Source organism: Trachemys scripta, chromosome 2, assembly GCF_013100865.1.
Source record: "Trachemys scripta elegans isolate TJP31775 chromosome 2, CAS_Tse_1.0, whole genome shotgun sequence".
NCBI classification, from domain to species: domain Eukaryota; kingdom Metazoa; phylum Chordata; order Testudines; family Emydidae; genus Trachemys; species Trachemys scripta.
This window is the reverse complement of record NC_048299.1, coordinates 90,314,937-90,340,915: the sequence shown is the minus strand read 5'-3', so window position 1 is coordinate 90,340,915 and position 25,979 is coordinate 90,314,937. Positions and strand designations below refer to the sequence as shown.

General features: G+C 39.7%; 2 protein-coding genes across 3 annotated transcripts in view; one reads left to right on the top strand and one right to left on the bottom strand.

The window, feature by feature from the left end:
- Positions 1–15,627, bottom strand: part of SUGCT (succinyl-CoA:glutarate-CoA transferase) — a 491,880-nt gene extending 476,253 nt beyond the window's left edge. Inside the window, exons 1-5 of one of the 2 annotated variants that reach the window (XM_034761248.1) lie at positions 15,237–15,627; positions 10,965–11,016; positions 10,796–10,869; positions 3,601–3,686; positions 3,075–3,125 (exon numbers count right to left, since the gene is read on the bottom strand). In XM_034761248.1, coding sequence (XP_034617139.1) covers positions 3,075–3,125; positions 3,601–3,686; positions 10,796–10,869; positions 10,965–11,016; positions 15,237–15,414 — 441 coding nt within the window. In that variant the 5' untranslated portion in view covers positions 15,415–15,627. The remainder of the gene's footprint in view (positions 1–3,074; positions 3,126–3,600; positions 3,687–10,795; positions 10,870–10,964; positions 11,017–15,236) is intronic. The other variant, XM_034761249.1, reaches the window with a different exon arrangement.
- Positions 15,628–18,356: 2,729 nt separating this feature from the next.
- On the top strand, positions 18,357–25,506 carry MPLKIP (M-phase specific PLK1 interacting protein). Its single transcript, XM_034761247.1, has 2 exons — positions 18,357–18,827; positions 24,077–25,506. The coding sequence occupies exons 1-2, from the start codon at positions 18,459–18,461 to the stop codon at positions 24,278–24,280; spliced, it is 573 nt and encodes a 190-aa protein (XP_034617138.1). The 5' UTR covers positions 18,357–18,458; the 3' UTR covers positions 24,281–25,506.
- The last annotated feature ends 473 nt before the right edge of the window (positions 25,507–25,979 follow it).

Sequence of the window (25,979 nt, the reverse complement as noted above, 5' to 3'; positions counted from 1 at the left end):
CTTTGAGGCTACTAGTCTTTTGGCTTTTCTCTTTAACACAGCTATCGATACATGTAGTGAACATTTATTTGCATGCCTTCTTTCCCGTATCCAAGATGGAAATTTAGGAAATAAGACAACTGATTTTCTCAAGTGTTCAGTACCCTGTATATAAAATTTTAATATCCACATAACCTCTAGTTAGAGTACACAACCACTTCTTTCTGGTGCTTGGGATCAGGACGTAAGTTAAGGATAGATTATTTCCCAAGACCTGAACTTTTCTTATTCATGAATTTCCTTATGGTATTTAACACAACTTTTTTCTGTATGGAACATATAATACCAGATAAGGCTCAGGATTCAGCATGGAGTGTGCACCAGATGTATTGACCACTAAGATAACCACCAGTTATAAATCTGCCACTAAAGAAAAAAGTATCCATTCATGCACACCCATTTGGTCAAATCCAGCACTGGGAAGGTCCCATCTTCTGGTTCCAATTTAGGTCCAACTATAATCTCACAAAAATAAATCTGGAAGATTTTAGCACCATATAATCCAAAACCACCAACCTGTTAGCCCCAGTCCAGAAACTTTGCCTAAATCTAGTCCAGAACCAAAACACACCTCCTTAGTTCATCTCTACTGTTACTACAACACCACTGCTTTGGTTGCCATTAATCAAAGAGAAAAAAAGTTACATTTATGACTGCATCTTCCATAAAGGATGGGGGCTATGGGAAATCAGAGTCAGTAAGGCCTGAACGCTTGCTCTTTAAATCTGAAGTGAATGATTGCACAAATCCTAAATTTGCTTTGTAATTTCTTCTCTGTTAGGCTTTGATTTTCAGTTTTATTTTTTTGTTGGGGGAGAAATCAGCCTCCGCTGGAATGATGGTCTCCTTCATTTCCACAGTCACTCTCGTGTCAATTTCAGGCATCTAAACTATTGGTTGGTTCTCCTTTTAGATCTTCTACAGTATCAGGATTTGCCTATTAAGGCATCTGCTGTTGGAAGACTGTTTCCATTCAGACCTATTTACTTCATCTACAGCAGCACTGAGGGAAAAATCTAACTATTTTTTGCTGCCGGTGGGAAACTATTTGCTTGCAGGGGCTTGTTTGGCTTCCTCAAACTACTGTTCCCAGGCCAAGAGAGTCAGGATGACTAAACAATGCAGTTGAAATACTCCTGAGGGAAAAACCTGGTTTGGGGAGCCTACTTAAATTTGTCTGACTCAGAATGAAGAATCCAAGGGATGAGGAAGCTACAGACAATTAGGACACTAAAAAGGATGAAGCCACATGTTTCCTGAGCATATGACTTTTGGCTTTTCAGTTTTTCTAGATATTTTGTAAGCCTTGCCTGAGGAATAATCAATTAGCTTGGGGGAAGAGGGACAGAAATTAGCCCTACTTATCTTTTTCCTTTTTAGCTTTTGGCCTTTCAGTAAAATCATTAGGGGAGGAGACCTCAGAAATGACCCATATTTTACCCTAACTGGGCAACAGAGTCACTTGGGGTTTGCCTATGTTAGGAAAGGTGGTTACGGTGAGGTCCTGCGACGCCTGCCATAACCTGTGTCTACATGAGGGAAATCATTGTGGTTAGGTTGGGGTTAGTTAGCCTGTTTAGTTACCTAGCCCCAAGCTAATCTTGATAAACAGAACAGAAAGAAACACCATTGTCATAGTCATCAAGGGCAGTCTTGGAGAGAATCAGGAGAATGTGCTGGACAGAGGAAGAAGTTGAGAAGTGGTAGGATGGGGGTCTCCAACCTCCTTCTCAGTTATGGGACTTGATGGATCCTTGCATTGCCACTCCTTACTTGAAGAGTTTACCGTTTCCTGGAATCTGTGTATTTCTTGGCAGGTGGCTGTACCTACTATGGGTGCTAGTCGAGCTCTCCCACTAAGCTATACCACTAACAGGTCATGTTCTGGATGCACAGTAAATTTTGACTCAGTGCCAAGCTGCCCATGTGTTTTTCTGCTGAGGTGTTAGGTGCAGATGTGGGGTGGCAGATGACGGGAGGGAAGCTGCTAAAATACATCAATTTTATATCAAGCACAATTATTTTATTTGTATAATTTTTCCAAACCATCCATAGGAAACTATGATGTTAAGTAGCAATCAATATTGCCTTTCAGTTCTATTCTGAGGTCTGTCTATGAAAATGACGTTATAGGATCCTTGGTTTAAGGTCTCCAAATGATTTCCAAATTCTGCATAAGTGAAAAAAACAAACTCAAATTGGAATACATCATTTTATATATCATCGCCAGCAAAAAACTGCCCTTTGGTGTGTTGGTGCTGCAGGGTTAACAGGAGTAACAAGTAGCACATCTTGTCTGTCACTAAATTAAACAGGTGAGACATAAATAAGGAATAGCTCTATTGAATACGACGTGCCATTTTTACATAGTTACTTCTGAGAATAAAACCACATTTTAAGTTCTAAAATGAAAAACTGAAAGAGAGACAGAACAGAAATATGAAGCCTGATCTGGCAAGTGAACAGACATTGAGGCAGCTTTGCTATTCATAGGATCTGATCAACAGTAAACACACGAAAAACACTTCAAATACTGGAGCCCAAACCTGCTCCCACAGACTTCATTGGGCAGTGAGCAAAGTAGACATATGCAAACATTTGCTATACAATATTGAAAATATAGATGAACAGATGGTTCACCATTCCTAATACAGTGAAATACTCTTAAACATGAAGTCCATTTTTCCACATAAAAGCTTTACTTTAAGCACTATAAATGAAAGTGCAATTTCTCATTGCAATGCACTGAAACAATTTGAGACTTAGTGTGAAATCCACTTTAAAGAGGATTTCACACTATCCAAACTCACTGTACAGTGTAACTGAGTTGCACTGTATATTGAGTCATTAAGATAAATGTTTAAGTGTATAAAAGAAAATGAGTGTATTGCTGTTTAACACAACTATACAGGTGATACACATTAATCATTAAAAACAGGGTAATATAGTTAATCGGCCATTATATTAATGTTTATTCTTTGCTATTATGCTGAAAACAATGTAAAATGCATTATTTACATTGTACCAGAACATACCTCTCTGATCATCTTTGCTCCTTTTGGATTTTTCATATTGACAGCTATACTCTGGTAACAAAAAACACAATATTGTTCGTTATGTGAAAGTCCGTGTCACTCACCCTGTTTTCTTCTTCCAAATGTAACAAGTTATACATCCTTAATTGTTTAAAATACTCATTCTGGTTCTTTAAAGGAACTCTCCAGTTCCAATTTAATGCTAATGTTAATCTTACCACATTTACATATAGTAAGGATTACACAATTGTAAACTACAGTATTTGAGGTTTGTACCCCGTAAAGCATGCTTAAGAAAAAACAGACAATTAGAATTCTTGCTTTGTTAGTTACTGGTTTCTCCCTAATTGTTACAGTTATCTAATTTGTCCAAAAAAAATTGCTTCTGTTCAATATAATCCAGTCTCTAGTACTACTGCAAATATTATCTAAAGAACATAAAAGAAAAATTTTATGACGTTTGTTCTGAGTTCCTTGTCACAGAAAAACCCAAACCACAATGCACAATAGAGGAGCTTCTGTTTACCTTTTTATTTCGATTTACACTGAGAAAATAAATGCTTTCTGTTCCAACAAAAGGTGGTCCCCAGGCTCTTGTGTCATCACCAACTCCTGAAAATAAGTATGTCACATTTCTGTATCTGTCCAGTATTATGCTGCACCAAATACACTGACAAATATGCAGAAAATGAACACTCTGTTCTTCTCCCAGTTTACCTTTAAAATGGTTTAAGCATCAGCTAGGACAGCCAAAACATCTCCTTTAATCACCATTGGTAGACAATGGTTTAGAATCATACATATTTTAGATATTTTTTTGTTATCTGTAAAGAAAAACTCCGAAACCTGATTAAGCAAAACAGGCTTGTTTTTGCCACTGCTGTGACTATTTGAAAAATATTTTTATTGCATTCAAAGACAAAAAGTACAGAAAAAGAAGGGATGATATGAATATACAAACAGCTCACTTCAAAAGCAATATTAACTGTTAACATGCTTGAAAATAAATAATTTGAATTGGACTGTGTTGCACTGAGTTGGCAATCCAGTACCTCTTTTGGGTTGACTTCTTGTCCTCCACACTCTCAATTTCATCAAAAATTAAGAAAGTCAATCTCTAGCCTTTATGATTGTGAAAAAAAACCTTCAAACTGTGAACCAAGCATAACCAATGTTATAATGAGTTTGTAGACAGTCTGAAACAGCTATCAAAAGAATAAAATGTCCTGCTTATCTGTAACTTAGATGTCCAATCACAATAATTTAAATGCCAACATTATTAACTATTTCACTGGTGACCAGAACCTGTATAAATAAAAAAAAAGAAAGGGACGATTATAGTACAAAGATATGCACAATCTAATGTGAGTGACATTTTACTTTGATGCCACAAGTGGGAGGTGCTTGGAAGAGTATCACCACTTTTTTTCCCCAGCAGAGAGGAGTAGAAATCAGGGGGGCCCAATAAATCTCATCAATACGGGGTGGGGCAATCCTGAAAAGCTCAGCAAGACATACAACAACCCCAAAAAGCCCACATTCCCTCAGAGTAGCGTGGGCTTGGTCTGCTCTGGCAGTACATGTGAGACCAGGCAGCTTCCTCTCTCATTCCAATGGCTGCTCCTCATCCCTCTACCAGAGAATGTCTGCAGCCTCAGCCAGGTATCACTGCACCCGTTATGCCTGGGTTCAATTTTGAAGCTTTTCTTCAATCACGAGGGCTAGAAATACATATTTTAAAATGAAAATTTTGATTCAGATGTAATCACGTGACTATGGGAGCCACAGCCCTAGGCACGTACCTACTGTGCTTAGACTTTAACCCCTCCCTGTCCATGAATAAATATGAACCCTATGGAAGGGGGAACCAAGCTTGAGTAACCCAGCAGAGCTTAAAGCAGCATATATTATTATTTCACATTTATATTGCAGTAGCACGTAAAGGCAACAGCCAGGTTGAACATCATTGTGCTAGGCATTGTACAAACACATAAAAAGATTACAGTTACCAAGAACTCCACATTTTGGTGTCTCAAAAGGGAGGAGCTTGGTTTGTGGGTGGAGCTTGGGAAAGTATCATTACACTTTTTTCTACACTCATCCAGTTCAAGCCATGCCATCAATACATTTCTACAGTACCTTCCTATAAGGATCTCAAAGTGGATTACTAACACCAATAATGGAGTAAGTCTAGTAACACCCCTATGAAGTAGGGCTTTTGTCACAGGATAAGTTTATGAACTTACTTTACAGATGTGGGAAGCAAACACTGAGAGGTTAAGTGACTCCTCTGAGATCTGAATGCGATAGAGCTAAGAATAAAATGCAGGTCTCCCAAATCTTAGGTTTGTACTTTAACCACAAGACCCTGCTTCCTCCCTATACCCATTATACTTTGAATCCTAGTTTTCAGTTTCACTTATTGGTATGGGACTGTGAGCTTTCCAAAATTAAACAATTTAAAACCCTAGTAAACAAAGTTGCAGGAGCAAGTCTCAGAGGATGATTTGTTGGCTGAAGTGGTAGAATCTTTTTCTTAGGTGTTCATTGTGGATAGCTTTCTGATTTAAGTATAATAAATGAGTGTGTAGTTTGACTTTAGTGGGGTTTTTTTTTTTTTTCTTCAAATAATAAAAAGAGAAAAGACTTTTTTTTTTTTTTTTAAATGGCCGGAAACTTATGTAAGGAAAAACACATGACATAATGTGCAGCTGCTATGACATATCTGCATGCCTCAAGTGCGTAGTGAGGCACAAGACTGGAGGCCAAATGTGGAAATACCTATGAAACAACTGCACTCCCTGGAGTTTGTTATTCTACTTGTATAATTTTAAGAGGAGCTCAACTAAACAAATAAAATCTGCAAAATTTAAGAAATGTAGTTATTACACTAGGACAAAGCACTTGTTATTAGTATCTAAAACAAGGAAGTTCTTAAGAAAACTTCTTCAAATCTAAAAAATACCTGCATAGAGTGGGAAGAGAAATCAGTTGTAATAAAGTGAAATATTCAAAAGTAGCAGCTTGCTGTGATCCTACAAAACAGAGATAAATTCAGGCCATAACTACCATGCTCAGAGGGAGCCATAAAAAAAAAATGCTAAAATGTTTTTGGGTTTTTTTTGGTTATCTAAAAATTCACTCCTGAAGTCTGTTAACCTCGGACATTTCCAGAGCTAGAAGTGAATGTTCTGTGGGAAGCGGAGAATCTCCCTTTCCAATGGAATAAAGATCCCATTTCTATTCATGGCCGGATACAAAATACTGGAATTTAAGGTTGTAACAATTTTATACACAGAAAATCTTTCACTGGAACAAAATTGAATTTACATTTAGGGGAAAGAGAAGGAAACATTTCTCTAGCAGGTTGTTTTTTAAGTCAGATACTTGAAACTGCTCAGTGATTTGGAATATTAGAATCTGCCCACTGATTCATCTTCCTGAGGCTAAGACACCTTTTAATCAATAAATCCAAGTGCTTGTAATCCCCATTTCAAGACATGTGTAACAACAACAAAAAGGAAAGAAAATAGTTACTGTAATCTAGACATTTTAATTTTTTTTAAATGAAGCTCTAGTCTCTTGTTTCTTGCCATACCAATCTGTTCAATTCTACTTCAATATCTCTGACTTATGTGCCTAATTGTGGCCAACCTCAAGAGGCAAGTAATTTGCTCAGTATTCTACCTCTGTGCAACAAAATGTACTCCAGCTTAAGTTCACACAGAAAAGCTTTAGCTCAGGGCATATTAAACTACTGAAACATAATACAGTGATGGGAAAACACCTGCTTGTTCCCTTACTGGTATGGGATGTGTCCTATGGGTGTTTACTCTGGTACAGTGCAAAATACATTTAAAATTCACAATGTTCGACTAATGCAATATGAATCTACATCAATGGGTCTCAACCCGCAGGACACTTGCAGCCCACGTGACATCCTCAGAGCCCTACAGATGTATATATATAGTGTGGATGTGGCCTACATAAAACATAGAGAGCAGCATATGCGACCCGCATATGCGACCCACAATGGTAAATAGGTTGAGAACCACTGATCTATATTATTTCCTTGGTGGGATAAGGTATTCCTAATTTTATATGCTTACTTAATTTTCATTCAGGACACATTTTTTAAAGAGAATGTTAACTCAAACATTGCCCAAACTGTAGATTTTTAAAAGAATTAATTAGAAATCTTTCTAAACACAAGCTAACATTCCCCTTCAGCATTTTCAATCCAAACATTGCAGCACTAAGAACCTATCCAAGCTGAAGCAAATTCAAAGAAGTGGGCAAACAACATAAACAGTTTAAGCAACTGTTTTAAATCCTTCAGCTTTGATCATCTAGGCTTTTATTTGTGAAAGAGCATGCATTCCTCCCCTCTACCCCCGCAGCTACCCCAGGAATGGCTCTAACTTTCTTATTTTAGTGTCCACGCTGTATGATTTATTCAAGTCCCCTCCACTAACACCTGTACAGTACAACACAACAGTCCTAATCTCTATGACCTTCAGCTCCTGTTCATCAGGGACCAGGGAGGAAATGAGATCTCCCTTCCTTGGAATTTCCTTCAATCTGGGCTCAGCTAGCCCTGTACTCCATGCTCTAGCACTTCCTTTCTACCTTTTATCAAGATAATCAGCTGATGGGCCAATTAATTCCTTAAATCACACAGCTTCCTTGTCAGATTAACTACTTCCTCCTTATTTCCTCAAATCAGCCATCACTGGGGAAGCTAATTGAGGCCACAGTGATCAGAGTGCTGACCCTCTATTAGCTCTCAGCACTCTGTCACAATGAATAACATAATGAAGTAAGAGTTTGCATAAAATATGATTTTTAAATTGGCAATTCCTCTTTAAAATCCACGTACAGAGCCTAATAACCATACAATTTCCATCCCTTCCATACAGAGCTGTGATGCACATTCAGTTAAGAAATTTTCACATGGCTCCTGCTAAAATCATTGTTCTTAGAATATATACCTATAACATCATGTCCTACACCTACTTAGATCTCCGCCAACTCACCGAGTTTAAGCCAGTTTTGTTCAACTTACCATTATGTATTTCCCTATATGTTATTTGAATGAATGACATATTTTCTATGGATGTTTCAGTTCTGGTTTGCCCCCCATTACATATGCATTTCACAGAAATCCATTCTGCAATCACATGCTATTTACAATCAATAGGAACAAGACTAAAAGTTCCTATTCCTAATCTAGGTGCTCCTAAACTTACAATTGTACTCATTTCCATCAGGCTATCCAGATTCTTATACTGGCACCTATCAGCTGGTGAAAAATAAGGCCAGCTCCTGGGCAGTTGGCTCCCCCTCTGTTCCTTGGAAAGGAGGGGCAGAAGGAACAAGAACTCAGAGCTGCAGCAGCAGTCATGGCCTTCAGGGTTTGGGAATCCTGCAGAGAGGTGGGCCAGCCTAAATCACTTGTACTGGGGATATAGTGGGAGAGCCTGGACAGGAATAGAAAGATCTGCAACTCAACAAAATCACACGCATGGATCTGAACCCTGAAAACACTGGTATCTATTTTGTTGCCTTCTTTTGGAACACCAGCTATATCCAGGCAAATATGGCTATATTTAGTTACATTTGGAAAGGACACAATCTTCCCGCTCCCAAAAAATGTCTACCCAAAATAATTAATACCAGTCATATTTCTCCTTTGTAGAATTACAATTTCATATACTGTCAATGTTTTACAGAAGCTTTCACCTATTGGAGAATTTTTTGTAATGAGAGTCATAATCACTGTTCCCTCTAGATGTACAGGGTCAGAGAGGAAAGAAGCATTGGTGCATTCACCTTTCAGAAGTCAATAAAAGAGTCCTAAGTTCATAGCATCATCTTGGGGCCTAGTTGCATCAATTTATGCTAACAAGGCATTATGCAATGCCTTTTATTGCATCCCTAGTTTGGCGCCACCACTGTAACAATGCTGTGCCACTCCTATACACTGATAATTGTAGCAACAGCAGATCAGACTGTATCTCAAAATAAAAATTCTATTTTCATAGTATCAGGAACCTAATACTAAAGTTTTATACAAACCCATAAATTTCTATTGCATTAATGGCAGTTACTCTTGGAAATCCTCTGTGTACTGATGGGAGAAAAGAGCCCAGAATGACCAGTTAGAAACCCGGTGTTTCAATCAGTAACAGATGTCTGATTAATATGCCAGAGGCAAATGATTCACTAAATCCAGCTGTAAAAGCAGATGGTGTATTTTATTTCCAGGGGTCAAACAGAATGGGAGTGCTTCTGCAGCATTCCCAACCCTTGCCTAAGAAGCAAGTGATGAGACCAGGAAATCAATCAAAGGTCTTTCATGTGGTAATATAGAACAACTAATCTCAGGGCCATCAGTTTATGAGATCTAACAAGGTCACCACATAAAGTGTAATATGTTGCCATATATCAGTGATAACATCAGTCCAGTTATACATCTCTAGGTACAAAACCTATTCTGGATTCAAAACAATTCCATTTAGCATGATAGGCCCCAACCATTTTGCATATGCTGGCCCCAAACCTCCCGACTCTTGTACTAATTTTTACCTTTTTTTTGTCTGTCTGTTTTAAATAAGCTGCCTTATTCACAATTGGCTTTGCAGGTAGAGCAAAGCATGTGTTTTAACTGGTAGCCTGCAGCTATCCTCTGAAGCCACCAACAATACATAAGGGTCATAACAGTATAGAAAAAACAATTAGAAATAACTATATCTTGTCCTATAATGAGATTATAAACTTCTTGGGGCAGGGACAATCTTGTCATTAAATGTGTGTACAGCACCTAGCACAGTGAGGCTCTGCTCCCTGACTGGGGCCTCTAGGTACTCCTGTAATAAAAATAAATCATAAAAATAATAGATAATTTCTGGAAGAATACTGTTTGTCATGACATTATAGTTCAGACTGCAGCACTTTTTCCCTAAACCCTATTTTAAAAGCCTTTTCATGTGATAAAGAAAACTCCCTAGGCCAAAAATACTTAGTCTGAGGCCAAAGGAGAATGTTTTCTTTTAAATTATTTAGAAAGAATCTAAATTTCGAGTCACAGATAATGTACATTTCATGTCTGAAGTCTTTTGCTAAGTGGATTAACATTATTTTCTGAATTCATAACCCAAAAAGGACTTGATCTTAGAACTTCAGACTTCTCATGCCCTTATCCTTCCTAGAAGACTTAAGGCCATAAGTTACTTCTGAACAAAAAACTTATCTACACTTACCACTAAATTACAGTTTTTAGAATAAACTGACAGGAGAAGCTCCAGTAACTAGACCAGCAAGTATGCCAGCAACTAGTTCTCCACCTGTGAGTCTGAAGGAAACTGGAAATAGAATGATATCCACAGGGCCCCAAAAAAGAGTCAAAACCTATAGGCTACAAAGTAATAGCTAACAAATTAAAGTTTTCCAAGGGCCTAGACAGACACACACCAGCATTTTCTTTCTCCTCACTTCCGCAGGGTGGGAGGGGGAGAAAAGCAGGCAAGGGAATTGCATTTTATATGTTCAGCCCAGACTGTGCTCCCCAAACCCCTAATGGGCCTTGACTATAAATCAAAGTGCCTCCAAGGATTGCAGGGCACCCCTTAAAACAGCACAGAGGAAAAAAATTATTCAAAAGTACATAGACAACTAATGATTAAACTGATCCTCAGTCTGATTATACTAAGAAACCTTACCTGGTCTTTCCACTTTAATAACTTCTGCTCCTAGGTCTCCTAAATTCATTGTTGCAAAGGGTCCTGCAAGTACCCTGCAATATTAAAAAGCAGTGGGTTTTCGTAGTTGTTTTATCACAGCATTTGAATCTCAGAAAACTATTCTGAACTACAAACAGCAAACACAAACCTTGTTAGATCAAGAATTTTCACACCTTCTAGCGGCTTCACCTTATTAGCACCTGGTAAGAAAGAGAAAACAATATTTTATTTGTGAACCTCTTTTTTTAAGGAGACTAATGTCTCTCCATGGAAGTCTGAAATATCTGCTGTATCACACTCTGCCTTGTTACCCACATTGCATAAAATAGGGATAACAGCAGCTTCAGATATATAAAATCAGTTGTTTGTAAAGCATGATATAAATTAGTATTGTAGAGCCTATTTTAAATCCCTTAGAACACTACAATATACTGTTGTTTTGTTATTTTTAAAAGTGCCTGTTACATACATAGACATTAAGCTGATAAGCAGCAGCCTGTGTAGAAAGATTCAATAAACTCATAGCAGTCAGTGTCAAGAAGATATATGAATTAAAACTAATGGATAACAGACTGACATGAAGTAATGACTCCCCAACTGCAGAGTTGTTTGACCTATGCTGACAATCAAAAGTAGGGTCAGCACTTACAACACACACAAAAAGTGTGTCTTCACATTTTAAAAGGCACTTGAAAACTGAAGCAGATGAGCACAAACCAAGAAAATATTTGTTCTGTCTGATAGCACTCCTGATGGTAAATATATGCTCAAGAAATTTATCCACACATATTTTTCCTTCCAACCATGACCATCGTTGAAAACTATATGAAGGATATTAAACCCCAAGGGGACATGCAGTCTAGGGCACAGGTGTTACAGATCTTCTGGGTGATCTTGGGCACATCACTTAACTCTTCTGTAAAATGGGGGATAATATTTCGCTACCTCATAGGGATGTTGTGAGGTGTATTAATTAATATCAGTGAGATGTTCAACTACTATAGTGATAAATGCCATTGCAATTTCAATAAATAAATAAAAATCAGACCTCTGTTAAAACAAGAAAGGTTACATAGCATTAGCCAGGAGGAACTCATCTTTACTCATGTACTTGTTCAAACAAGGGGAAAAGACAAAGTATTGTAAGACAGTCTCACTTTCTCTCTAGCCCTCAGTTACAAAGCATGCACGCAGAGTATTAGGATGGACTGGGAATTTAAGGCCCCTGCTCAAATATTTTAATTCATCACACTGCACTCTGAAAAAATAGTGTCTTCAATTGTAAGACATTTTCCTCAATTATTACAAATCTCTCCAGAGGGATTTGGGTGGTTTGTTTTGTTGTTGTTACTGTTGTTGTTGCCATGAGGAAGTGTGATATGCAGACTAGTCAGCATTTAAAAAAAAAAATGTCTGTCTAAATATTTGCCTCATAGTTGTTTTGCACATCTTAAACACAGGAAGTCAGGTACACATGTTTAGTACTGTTGTATTTCACTGTAAATACTGGAGAGGTTGCAAAATAGTTTACTAGTAATTATGCTGGATATCAATATAAAATACTTGGTGGGACAACCTCAATAAAGCCACACATAGCTTGATGACGCTTAATCAGCCCTCCATCTGTAAACTCACTTAGGCCCCAGATGATAAGAATTTAACCATATGCTTAACTTTAAGCAGGTAAGTTGTCCTATTTACTTCATTAAGACTGACTACTCTCATGCTTAACGGTAAGCATATGTTTAAGTGTGTTTTAAGTGCTGAATCAGGGCATTACAGAAGAACAGAACTTTATTAGAGCATCTGCAGATGACAAAAAGTCTGCCTTTTTTTCCATCCTCTCTAAAACTCGCAATCTCTTCACTATGCCACAGACCATATGGAGCCTGATTTTCTCCCTTTCTCATACATACACTGCTGTGGTAGTACCACAGCAACAGTAGTTTCACAAGTAAAGGCACTTCCAGACTCAAAAAGTTCTGCAGCTGTAGTTGACAGTCCTTTAGGAGTCCCCTCAGACTCTCTAAGGGAAGTCTGCAAAGTATTTAGATTTCACCTGTTAAAATATGCATTTACACAAAGCCATAATTAACAAGAGAATGAGTCCCCATTATTATCATATCATTCATATTACGGTATTAATTAGGAACCCCAATCAATGACCATGGCCCCACTGGAGTAGGGGTCAGCATAGGAGAAAGTGCAGAGGTGTTTCTGGGAGAAGTGGTCTGTTGGACAATAGATACGGGAAGTTGAATAGGGGTGTTGTCCCAATGACAGAGAAATAGAGGCGAGGGGAAGGTCTGTGGAAGGTAGATCAAAAGCTTGGTTCAGAAAGTTTCAGAAGCAATGCCAGCGAGCGGAACTACTCTTGCCTAATCATCTATGAATTTACATGATGCCTCAGTTTTGGTTTCTGATAGTAAGCCAATGAGCTGATTTTACATGATACACTCAATCTATACCCACTTGATCACCAGAGAAATAATAGTTCTAATACACTAGTCATGTGAACACTGCCAAAATCATTCTGAGTCCTATCCGAGTATCATCCCCCATCTTCATCCTCTCCTGTGACAGTTATTGATTTCTTAAGTAAATCAAATAGTACCAACTTCGCCTTTTATTGAATTAAGCCTATAGCTCAACTAGTGCAAGAATTCCTCTCTCTCAGGTGTAGCTACACCATATTTGCAGATTGTTTATTCCTATAATAAACTGGACAAACACATGGACCTCTATTACAAGTAGCTCTGATTGAGAAAAAAATAATCAGGCCCACTCAAACTTTGTAGACTCTGAGGGTATTTTAAACTGAAGAGTCTCCCATATTACATTTAGTACACTTTACACAGGCAGGATGGTGTCAGGTGTGTTAACGTAGCTTATAACAACATTAACAAAAAAAAACAGAATTTTTTTCATAGTAGAATTGATTTGCACTACTTTTAATCCTGAAAATCTTAAAGTTTTCTTTTATATTTTAAAACAGAGGCAAATATAGGAGAAAGGGGACAAAAGGAAGCATTCTGTAGGCCTGATTCTTCTCTCACATCACTTTTACACCAATGCTGCTCCACTGTCTTCAATTAAATTACTTCTAATTTATATCTGGGCAAGTGATGAGAATCAAGCCCTCCTCTACCGAATTGCAAAGTAGATATATTCTCTCATTCATGCAGACTGCCTCCAGTGGCCACATTTACTCATTGTGTAAGTAGATGCAGCATCAATGCACTTACACCAGCAATCAATTTGGATGAAAGTACAAGCTACTGCTGTGGCGTGATCATTCCAGTTCAGCTGCTTATATTTCTATTTGGTATTTGAAACAGATTAGAAAATGAGCAAATCAATTCTGCTTATTAAATGGCCACCAGAAAGTAGGCTTTTTTAACTAAAGATAAAAATAGAGCTTGCAGGAAAGCAAACAGTGAAAAGTTTTGTTAAATAATAAGAGGCTCACAAAATGGGTTGTTTGCCCATAAAATGGAAACAAACAGCTTTTGTAACTGAACTAAAAAGCGTAACACATTCTCTATATATTGCTGTTAGTAGTCTGATAATTAGTTCTTCTTGGGCTCCAGCCCCTCCCATGATTCTCCCTTTATTTTTTTGCCACCTGCATACATTCATTGACCACCCTGGAAAGTCTGCATTAGAATCAGAACCTTTTGAGTTCTTCCTCAGCCACTGTGGAAAATTATACCCCAAAGCCAGATGTACATTTTCATTTAGAAAAAAATAATCATTTGCAATCAGGACAGTTATGGTTTTAGTAATGCTGCAGCACGAGTGTAGAGTCAAGTCCAATTTCAGATAAACTTTAAAAAAATTTCCTTAAAATGCTAGGGGACAAAGAAAACGATCTAGAAATCTATGTGAATTCAGTCTGCTATCGTTGACAGATATTATTAGTGTCATATTCTCATGCCCTGCATGGACATTAAAATATCCCATCATATTTTTCATAAGAGCAGAAGTTTCCCTCGCTATCTGCAGCCCTAGAGGCAGTTGCATTTCAGTGTTTGTGTGTGTGGCGCTCTCAGCGCCTTTGGGGAATGAACGACATTATTATAGCACATCACACGTATAGCGTAATTCTCAACCAAGCAAATATTTATGTTGGCTTGTCCCTTATCATCCAGCTCTGGATGTGTTTTTCTTGTGTTTTTCTAAACTAAGATAGCTGGGGCAGGAAACATGTTGGTTTGGCAAAGATCTCTCACCTGTACACATAAATAATAATAGTATGAAGAGACGCTTGCTCTGAGATGCTTTTTAAGTAAAATTTCTCCTGGACTTTGATTCATTTCCACCGCCCTGCGCACGTGTTACATGATACACACGATCCACGGTGTCCAGGCCAGATAAAACAAGTGGTTTATTAAATTAAGAGTTTAAAAGAAGTGACTACCTGGCTGGAGAGAGCTTCCCTGCACCCCTCTGCTGCTGCTAGGTGAGGAGAGGATTCTCAGAGGGCTGGGGCAGAGGGGCGAGACAGGGTAGCCACTGCTGCTAGGGAGAGTGGGGCACAGACTCGTCCTGCGCCTGACACAGGAGCAACTCCTTCTTCGCAGCAGAGCGGTCAGCATTGCTGCGGCTGTCAGCCCGAGCCGGGACAATCACACGTCTCAGAGGCACCGTAGGCTACGTACCGAGGCACAGGACTGACTCACTGCGAGCAATAGCGACCGCTATCAGAGCCGCAGGCACTCGGGGGAAAGGACTGGAGGAGGCGCGTCAGGGTCCGATTTGACTCGGCCCCTTCCCACCTCTGTGTGTGTGAAAAATGTGCCCAGTCCGGTATACTGCGCAGGCGCAGTGCTACGCTGCTTCCAGTCTACCCTTTCCGCACGGAAATTCTCCCACCCTTTCGCACCGCGCAGGCGTAGTTCTCAATGTCTCTCCCATTTTTTCTCGGAGCGTGAAAATGTTCCCAGCTATGTGGACTACGCAAGCGCGACGCTAAATGTCTCCTGGTCCCTTCTCTGTGAGTGCGACAATGAAACCACCTTTCCTGGTGGTAGTGGGAAGTTCAGGAGTGGGAGACTAGGATTCAGGCTTGTGGGGAAAACTCTCAACCTCAGTCACGGTCAGGGAGTTCTCAGACTTTGTTTCACTATGGTTTATTGCTATACTCTTCTAGGGAAGATGCGGACTTAGGTGGCTTTCTAGTACATTTTGCTCCCAGGGGAGCAATTTTTGTTCTGTATTACCCCTCTGCTAAATCCTTTTCAGACTGAGCACTGCTGCTTCACGTAAACTCAGAGTGGCATAAATTTTGCCCCGCGCTGTGAAGTTTTATTCTGCCTGGTTGAGCAAATAGTTGGGGAGAATCCCTCTTGTACTAATTTACTCGGTGTAAAACTAGAGTTGGCATATTCATCCCATGCATTTGTAAGGCATCCATCATAAGGTTACCAGAGTGTCCTTTACAATATATAGCTCACAAATGTATTATACTTTTCCCCCAGTAAGGAAGGAAATTCCTTACTGCCCTAGAAACTGATGATCATCCTCTGGGATATGTTGCCAGAGGATAATAAGAGGAGAGTTCCACCAGTTGCACTTAATTAGCATTTAAGAGATGTATCTTATTTTTTTCCAGAGAAAGTTTACCAAGTTTAAACTCTAGCATACTTTTGTTGAGCAACTTTCAGAGCTTCTTGTACAGGGTGGGAAACATAAAGTTTGTTACTGTTATTTGTACTTTTACGTATTTGAGAGGCATTCAAGTATTACAGTGAAAACCATATAAGTATGTTGGTAGACACATAAATAGGTAGGTAAACCTGTCACAGAACATATCTGCTACAGATTCCCACAAGTATTTTGTTGGAAATCAATAATTTGAGCTATTTGGGGGGAAATTAATCAACAAGGCATTAGTTTAATACAGTCTCAACTAGGTTGTAAAGTTAGGACCTCTTTCATGTGGAGCATAATTTAAACTTAATTGAGGTAAACAGGTTATGTTACTTTTTTTTGGTTTGAAATGGTATTCTGCACGGTTGGTTTATAAAATGCAGCAATTTATGGCTTGTATTTGTAATTTCTTTTTGCTTAGCTCTTTTAAAAAATGCAAAAGATTAAATTAACTTCAACATTGCAAATTTTAACACCTAAATGACAGATAATAAAAAAGTTATAGGTGCTCGTGCTGAAGTAGAAATGGGGCTATGCGTTGGTCCACCCACATAGAGCACAGCATTGAGGCCTAGTTCTCAAAGCAATGCTAGAATCTTGGACAGTTTATATAAAAGGGCTACACTTCTCCATTAATTTAACCTAGATTAAAGAGCCACCATAACACTGAAATGAAGTTATGTCTTGGATGGGGGTTAGACTAGATGACCCTTGTGGACGCAGTCCCGTCTAACCCTATGATTTTATGATGTAGTTAAGCTGACCTAACCCCGAATATAGACCATGGTAGCTCAACAAAAGAATTCTTTGACCTAGCTTCCCCCTCTGGGGGAGGTGGATTGCCAACAGATGGGAGAGCTCCTCCCTTCAATATAAGAATAGTGTCTACACTGAAGTGCTTCAGCAGTGCAGCTGTAGCATTTCAAGTGTAGACAGGCCCTGAATCTGCAGAGCCTGAAACAATAGCTCTGATATGGGAGCAGCCCCATTCAACTCAGTAGGGTAGTTCACACCTCAGATTCCCAGTGATAATTTAAATATCAATATTGTTAACTATTTCACTAATCAAAGCATGTCTGAAAGGACAAGGATAAATACTGTGAAGATTGGGTTGCACTGGTAAGACTATCACTTTAAAAAACAACAAGCTGATCTGTGCAGCCAAAAGACCAGAGAGGCGGGTACCTGAGCCCTACTAGGAGAAAGTAATCTGGAAGAGCCAAGGGCACTGAACTTCCAGCAAGTGGAACCAAGCCTGAGGAAACCCACTAGGGCAGAGGGGATCTTATTTTGAACCAGTGGTTAAAGTAGATTGAAACAGGAGGGGGGAAGCTCTTAGTGCACCAGCCAAGGAGAAGCCAGAGTGGTGATGCCTACCCAAGCCAGGGAGCTCTCCCTCTGGTCCTTTTTCCTTCCTCAACCTGTTCAAAACAGGGGTTGATCTGAGGGCCTCTGATGTTTATATTTATTCGAATGGATAAAACACAGCTGTTTGGGTAGGCCCAGCCACAAGGCACTACCCTGCCTGGAACCCAAGGTGGGTTAATGGCTACAGTCTGCTTTGGGGATGGGACTTCACCGTCCACGCGGAGTCAGCAGTGAGAACACGAGGGGCCTTCTCCTAAGAGGAGAGCTTCACCTTCGGTGTCTTCAGCCAAACCTTGCCCACCCACCCTGCTGGGTGCCTGCTCCCTGGCAGCTGCTGCCGACTCCTCCCCGGGGACCGCGGTGCCCGGAGTGCCCTAACTGATGCTGGGGGAAACGCTGGTGTAGTGTTCTGTTCCCCCCTCCCTCTCTGCCTCGCCGGAACCTCCGAACCCGGAACCTCCTGGCCGCGGCACAGGGCGCGTCGGGCCCCAGCGAGCAGCAACGCAGCACGCCGCGCGCGCACGCGCCGTGTGTCTCTGGCGGTTAGGAGGGGCGGTTGCGCACTTTTCGTTCGTTTCCCGGCTCGGGGTTCTGAGGCCGCAGCGGGAGCCGGAACGGGGCCATGCACCGACAGAGCTTCCGCCCCCCCACGCCCCCGTACCCGGGCGGGGGGCCCTGGGGCGGCGGGTTTCGGAGCCCTCCCTCCGGCGGGGGCCCTATGCCGCCCTCCCCGCGGGGCTACGGGAGCCCCCACCACACACCGCCGTACGGCCACCGGCCCTACTCGCCCCGAGGCCACAGCTTCCACGGCGGCGGCGGGCGGTTCGGGAGCCCGTCCCCGGGGGGTCAAAGCCCGCGCAGGCCGCAGAGTGCCAGCCCCAGGTACTCGGCTCCCTACGGCAGCATCCCCCCGGCCGCGGCCCAGCAGCGTCCGCCGCATCATCCGCAGCAATACAAGTCCTCGCCGCGGGGCTCCCAGAGATACTACCAGGTATGGGAGGGGGAGCTGCCCTGGACAGCGGGAGGCGCTGCTGTGTGCCTCGGTGCGTGGGCGCCGTGCGCGTGTGGGAAGGAGCTTAATGGCGGATTGAAACACGCAGCAGCCCCCCCCCCCCCAATTTCCGCCCCCCCCCCCCTTAGGCTCCCTTCCCAGATCCCAGAAAAGAGGGACTAGTGCAATACAGAGTGAAATCCATCCCCACCCTGTACTAGAGGGAGGAGAGAGACTGATTCACACAACCAGCGCTTTCCACATTTTCTGAAAGGGAGGGAAACTGACGCAAAGCAGAATCCACTTCCAGGCTCTTTGGGGCTGGGAAAGAGACAAGAACCCCAGGAACATTCTCTCCCCTCCTGCCCTGGCATTTGTGGGGGCGGGATAAGAAAGCATCAAACTCATCTCTCTCCTTCCTTATGTTAGCTTTTTCCCGGTCTCAACTTTACCAAGTTGTTTTTAGTTTTTTTTTTAAGAGCTAAAATGAATTTGAATGTTTGTAACTTTGGCCGGGACCTCTTACTTGAGGAGTTGACATAATTGGGAGATTGGGTACAGTCAAGCATAGGTTGCTGCTAAAATGACTAAAAAAATTGTTTTCAAACAGAGTTGAAAATCTTTCCTAGTTATAAAAGGAACTTTAAAATAGAGACGTGAAATACTGTCTCAATAATGCTTTGTGGTTTTCAACTTCCAATTTTAAAGTGATGAATCACTATGCTAATCTCTGAATTGTAGTTAGTTTCTGTATGGAGCTAATAGTTAAAGTAACACCTGTGCAGGTGAAATATTTCTTACCTAGCAATGTCATAACTTTTGTAGTTCATAACTTAAGCTTTGTCTTTAAAAACAAAAGTTGGGGGAGGGGGGAATACAGAACTAACTTTATCAGAACGCACATGCACTGTAGAAATGCTATAGTCATAGTCCCAATAGCTGATATGTAGGTGTAGAGAACACTCCACCAAACAGTGGTTTACTACTTTTTTTTTATCAACTTAATCAGGTAGAAAGTGAACAGTGTTAAAGCCATACAAAATACAGTTCCCAGTAACTACTGAAATTATTTGTTTTCAGCTCAGTTGGAAAACCTATTTCTATTCCTACTAAAAGTGCCTGATAAGCTGTGCATGGGTCTTCATGCTGAATCACTCTGGTTTTGCCTTTTCAGAGTGGTTATTGACATGGGACTATGCTTACAGCATTGGAAACTATGGATAGTTTGTTGAATTTCTGTAAAATTGTTGGTCAAGTTATTTTGTTCACAATGTATTCTTTGTGGAGTAAATGAATAAAAGTTAGGAATTTGCAGTGGAGGAAGGGATTGAAATCTAACATGAGTAAAAGGTATGGAGGGGACAGTTAACAATTGATCTTAAACTTCATGCTGATAGATACTAAAAATATTTAGAAAAGTACCGTAACTAAATTTAACTGTTCTTTGAGTTGCACAAGTACAGAGTACATAAATAGACATGGTAAAGAAGTTATATTGTGGCAAAGTGTAACTACTCATGACTGTGTCCCTACAACTTAGTCTCTAATAGATTAGACCACTGCATTCAGGAGAAAGCTATTTCATAATGATTTCTGGGAAGAAAATGACGAGTACTGAGCAGTTTGATTCCATTGTCTGTTCAAAAGTTTGTGTTACCACTGGAGAGACTAATATTCTCTCTCTCTCCTTCCTGTAAACCCATCATTGCTCAGGCCTAGTCCCCACTAACCCCCCACTTCGGACTAAGGTATGCAAATTCAGCTATGTTAATAACGTAGCTGAATTTGAAGTACCTTAGTCCGAACTTACCGCGGGTCCAGACGCGGCAGGGAGGCTCCCCCGTCGATGCCGCGTACTCCTCTTGCCGAGCTGGAGTACCGGTGTCGACGGCAAGCACTTCCAGGATAGACTTATCGCGTCTAAACCAGACATGATAAATCGATCCCAGAACATCGATTGCCTGCCGCCGGACCCTCCGGTAAGTGTAGACGTACCCTCATACACATCAAAATCTCTAAAGTTTGTAATACTACTGATATCCTCAAGTTTAGGGACCTAGAAAAACCATCTAAAATCTTTTGTCTGGAAACAGGACTTAGAAAAGGCAATTCTTATTAACAGTGTTTGTCAGATTTTTTTACTTAACACCTAATATTGTGCTTTTCAAGCACTAAAAATGAGGACAGTTGAATTTGCACCCTCAGTTACCATAACCTTTTTTTAAAAAAAGCTTAAAGGGAAATAGTATTAAGTATAGATTTGTTATAATTATATTAATTTTCAAAACAGTTTGAATAAATACCTGTCCCTATCTAACTATAGGACTTTCTCTTTACTTAGCTTTGACTTAGTTTTCTGCCATAAGTATTTCTACTTCCATTATTACCTTTTTATGCTAACTTGATTAACCGTTTGGACATAGTAGTGACTAGTAAGACTTTTGAATACAGAGGCTCCATCTCCAACAGGGAAATGTCCCATTGCTGACAGTGGTGGTAACCCTGATTTCCCCCATCAATGGAGGCTGGAAAAATGTGGAGATGGGACAGAAAATGTCAGCATTATTACAGGAAGTGCAAAATCTGGTAAAATGGTATCCTATCATGCTTTCTATAAAGGGTTGAAAACCCTTGGCTCCTCTGAGCTGGCACCTAAACCTTTTCAGCATTAACAGAGGAAATTGGGAATGGGAGTGACCATTGCTATCTTTCTAGGCATTATTGCCACATTTAAAATCATGATATTAAACCACATCAGCTAGAGACAGTTTTCCTTGTGTAGACAGAGCCTTAGGTTTTCTATTCAAAGGAGGATTGATGTGAGAATAGCTTCACTATAATGTTAAGTGTTCTGAAATTTGTCTCCCTTTCCCCACACTTTCTCAGTAATAAAATTAAGAATTAACACTTTTTTGTGTTTGGAGATACTTGTCATGGTTAATATTTTAAGATATGAACGTCTACATACATAGGGAGTTATTTCAGAATAGTGATTTGTGATTAACAATGTGTGGAAGCTCCTCTTCCAGAATGAGTGCTTTATTCCAAATGAGCTTACTTCAAAACGGGATTCTTATTCCAAAAAAGCATCAACACATGGAGTTAGGCAGGAATAACTAATGCCTTCTAACTTCACAGCCCACCTTATTCCAAATTGAGTTTCATGTCTAAATGAGCCCGTTAGAATTTTAAATACACTTCTCCAATGCAATCATCCCTTCAAAATATTTATTACAAATCCAGTGTCAGAGTTTTTGAGTTTGGATAAATTAATTGTCTTCTGAATGCTGAAAATTATAAGTAGAATGTTACAAAAAGAATAAAGATTTCCTGAGTGTGGTGATTGGGAGCAGTGTTATAACCACTGAATTAGATTACAACATTTTAGTGAAGTGAAGCATCTCTTTCTTTGATCAGTCTTCTGAAGTCTAGAATATACAGCTTTGCTTTTTAATATGCAGGCTTAAATGAGTGTCTCTTAATGCCAGTCTTTTTTGCTAGTTTTTATTGGCTTGGTCTAGAAACACTTGTAAATCTACTAATGTCTCATGGAAGGCTTTGTGAAATATAACAGGTGTTCTTGTGTTTATATATTTTTTCTTATGACTTGGGTACACTGAGATGAAAATTGTGGCATCACTGTTGTTCTACTTCTCTACTTGTAGTCATTCTTCTGTTTGTGAGATCCTAGTCATATCCATATAATGATGACATGGAGAAATAAGTGGGGTGAAAAAAATCAAGGTGGCTTCTGCATATTCCCATTTGTGGGATGTATCTCCAGTGCCATAAAACTTCAGGTGCTCTCTATAAAAAACTTACCTATTGTGCACCCCTTTGCACCACCAGATTTTTAGAATTGAGGTTTGGAGAGGATGGATGGTCCCCAACATCCTCAGTTCTTCCTCCTCTGTGACTAGGTGTAGGGACCATCTCTGTATGGAAGAACAACTTGTTGCTGTCTGGTATCTTTAGATACATAATTTCTGTGCCATTGTTTAGACCAAGGATTGGCAACCTTTGGCACGTGGCGCGCCAGGGTAAGCCCCCGGGCGGGCCGGGCCGGTTTGTTTACCTGCCGCGTCTGCAGGTTTGGCCGATCGCAGCTCCCACTGGCCGTGGTCCGCTGCTCCAGGCCAATGGGGGCTGCGGGAAGCGGCGACCAGCACATCCCTCGGCCCGCGCCGCTTCCCGCAGCCCCCATTGGCCTGGGACGGCAAACCACAGCCAGTGGGAACTGCGATCAGCCAAACCTGCAGACGCGGCAGGTAAACAAACCGGCCCGGCTCGCCAGGGAGCTTACCCTGGCAAGCCGCGTGCCAAAGGTTGCCGATCCCTGGTTTAGACCATCCCTGAGCAGTTTGTCTGGTTCCAAGTTTTTCCTGCCAAATTTGAGAGTTTAAAATCTTATCTGTTGCTGTGTGAAGGACCTACATTTATACAAAAGGAAACTAAGTTTACAGAGGAAAGTATGAAATTAACAATACCCATGCTGTCAGATTCACAAAGTAAAATCTTTGTTACAGTTCTCTTAGGTTATGTACTTGCAACAGTAGTCAGTGAGAATAATTAACGTAACTTGTCTCTGCTTTGACAAAATTCAAGTCTCAAAAGCACCAACAGACAAATAATTAGTCCATTGTAAACAGTTTGTGCTGCATTTAATTAACAGATTTATATAGCAACAGTACCCACATTTGGTTATCTAAAGAAGGGAATCTTTTATGTAGAACTTGAAAAACAACTGGTTTAACCCAAATACAATGTTCTTTACTGTAAGTGTTTTGGGTTAACTGTGTCTTTGCTTTGTACAGCACAGATTAAACCCTCAGCCCTTAAATACTCTGTGTTGTCTAGATTTTTCTGTTTGTAAATGGTTCTTTGTAAACTCTTTCCAAGCTTAATCTATTCTTTGTTTTGTTGCCTAGCTTTTAAATTAGACCTGTTTCAGGACTGTGTAGTCTATTTAAAAGTAGTCTCGGTTGTTTTTTTCTGCAGTTACATACAGGTATGAAGTGAACATTTACTTTAGACAAGCTTACTCTTGTATAATGGTACATCACCATTTCCAAGAAAATATTGTGATGAACCTTGATACATAAACTAAACTTTTCTGAGGAAGATACTCTAGGGCAGTGGTAATTATCACTAGCAGATGGAATTTGAAAGGTCTGCTACATTAGAGGAAAACTTTTTTCATTTTAATTAGTCTATTAAATGTTTCTTTACCTGATGGTTTTCTTCCAAAGGGATCACCCAGGACATCTACTCCATTTGGTACAGCGCATGGCAGAGGGAAAAGAGTGTCTAATGATGTGGAAAACTATTACAGACCTTCAATGCTTGAGGACCCATGGGCTGGCCTAGAGCCAGTTTCTGTTACAGACATAAACCAACAATACAGCAGTGAGCAAACAACATATACTGGTAAAAAAGGGAGGTATTTCAGTTAACATTTCTAAAAGCCAAATAACTCCATCTGTCAGGAAAACTTTGGGACAAAATCTTTAAACCTACACAAAATGAACAGTAATCAAGACCCTAGCTAATGCTTTTATTTGAACAAATGTCCACCCTTTTATCTGACTTCTTTTTACTGCATTGGATATTTTTATGTATGGGGGAGGGGAAAGTAGTGGTGGATAATATACATTTCTGGCTACATGGAAGTGCCTACCAGCTTCGAAGAACAAAGTGTTCTTTAATCACCAGCGATTGATTTGTGTCTGTTAAAACAGGTTTCCATTTATTTACCTCTTCCATGCCAGATTGTTACCCTAACTTTTATTGTTAACTCCTTTAGGAAGTGGTATTTTTTTATGTTTCAACGTTTTTAAAATGAAGTGTGGAAATACAAAAAACAAAAACCTTTGTAAATCCTTGGTTTGTAATGTAAAAAAAATTATTTTAGGACTTTTTTGTTAAGGTGTACTTGGCAAAGAAGTAATTAGTTATATTCTGTAAATATAATGCTTATATTCTCTGGTTAAATTTTGATTTTGTGCACAATTTTTTGTTAATTCTAGTGTAAAATAAGTGAAACATGAGTTTTAGCCATCTCAGGAAACCAATGTATTGTATTTGGAAAGTTTAATTTGTTAAACCAGCTCTTGAATGATAAACGTCTGTAATCATGTTTGGGTTGTGGTTTTTCTGTTTTGTTTTTGGCTTTTTTTTTTTTTTTTTTTTTTTTTTGGGTTTGTTTGTTTTTGGTTGCATTTTAAAGGATTCATATTTGAAAACAAAATAGAAATGTATGGATTATAGCAAACAAATTTGTGTTCTGGCAAGTAAAGATTAACCTGCACATAAACATTAGATAATTAAATTAATACAAAGATGTCGTCTTGCTCTAATTTTTAGAATAGTGTAGATCTGGTGATGAATCAAACTCCGTTTGTATGATTAGATAATTGAGTTCAGTACATACCATAACATTTCACTCTTAAATTGTCCATTAACATTTATAACTCTCTTCTGACTTAGATAAAGAAACTAGATTAACATATCTGCCTACAAGAGCCTTTTTACCATTTTTTGTCTCCTGATGGGTAATGTGTCTAAGTTATATGAAAGCTTTGTTTAGGGCTTATCTACACTTGGAGTTATCCCTGATTAACTCCATGTGTGGATGCTCTTATTTCCAGAATAAATAGGAAATAAAATCATGTTTAAACAAGCCCTTTCTATGACTTGTTATGCTTGTAATAATGTCTAAAAACTGTCAAAACACCTGAGATGTTATGGTTGAAAATATCAGTATTTGTTTTTGACCTTTGTTATGCTGGATTTTAAATATAGATTATGGGTGAGAACTTACTAAAGTAAAGGAAGTCTGAGGTCAATTTTAAAGTGTGATACTAAGTTTGGGTGCTTCATAACATTTCAGAAGAATGACCTTGGTAGTTGTCAGAATCACATACTCTAAGATTTTTGTGTGTGTGCACGCATTGCATCCATGGATGTCTGCTTAGGACACTACTCAATACACCTTGCTAAGTTGTAGCTCTCAAATATCGGAGTTTTACTTGAATGAGGAATGTGAAATAGCCCTTAAATGTTTGCAGAATTCTTCCATACTGTCTGCTTGATGTCAAGAATATTTAAACCCTCCGTCCAGAATCAAAATTGGTTCTTGGTTAACCAGCTATT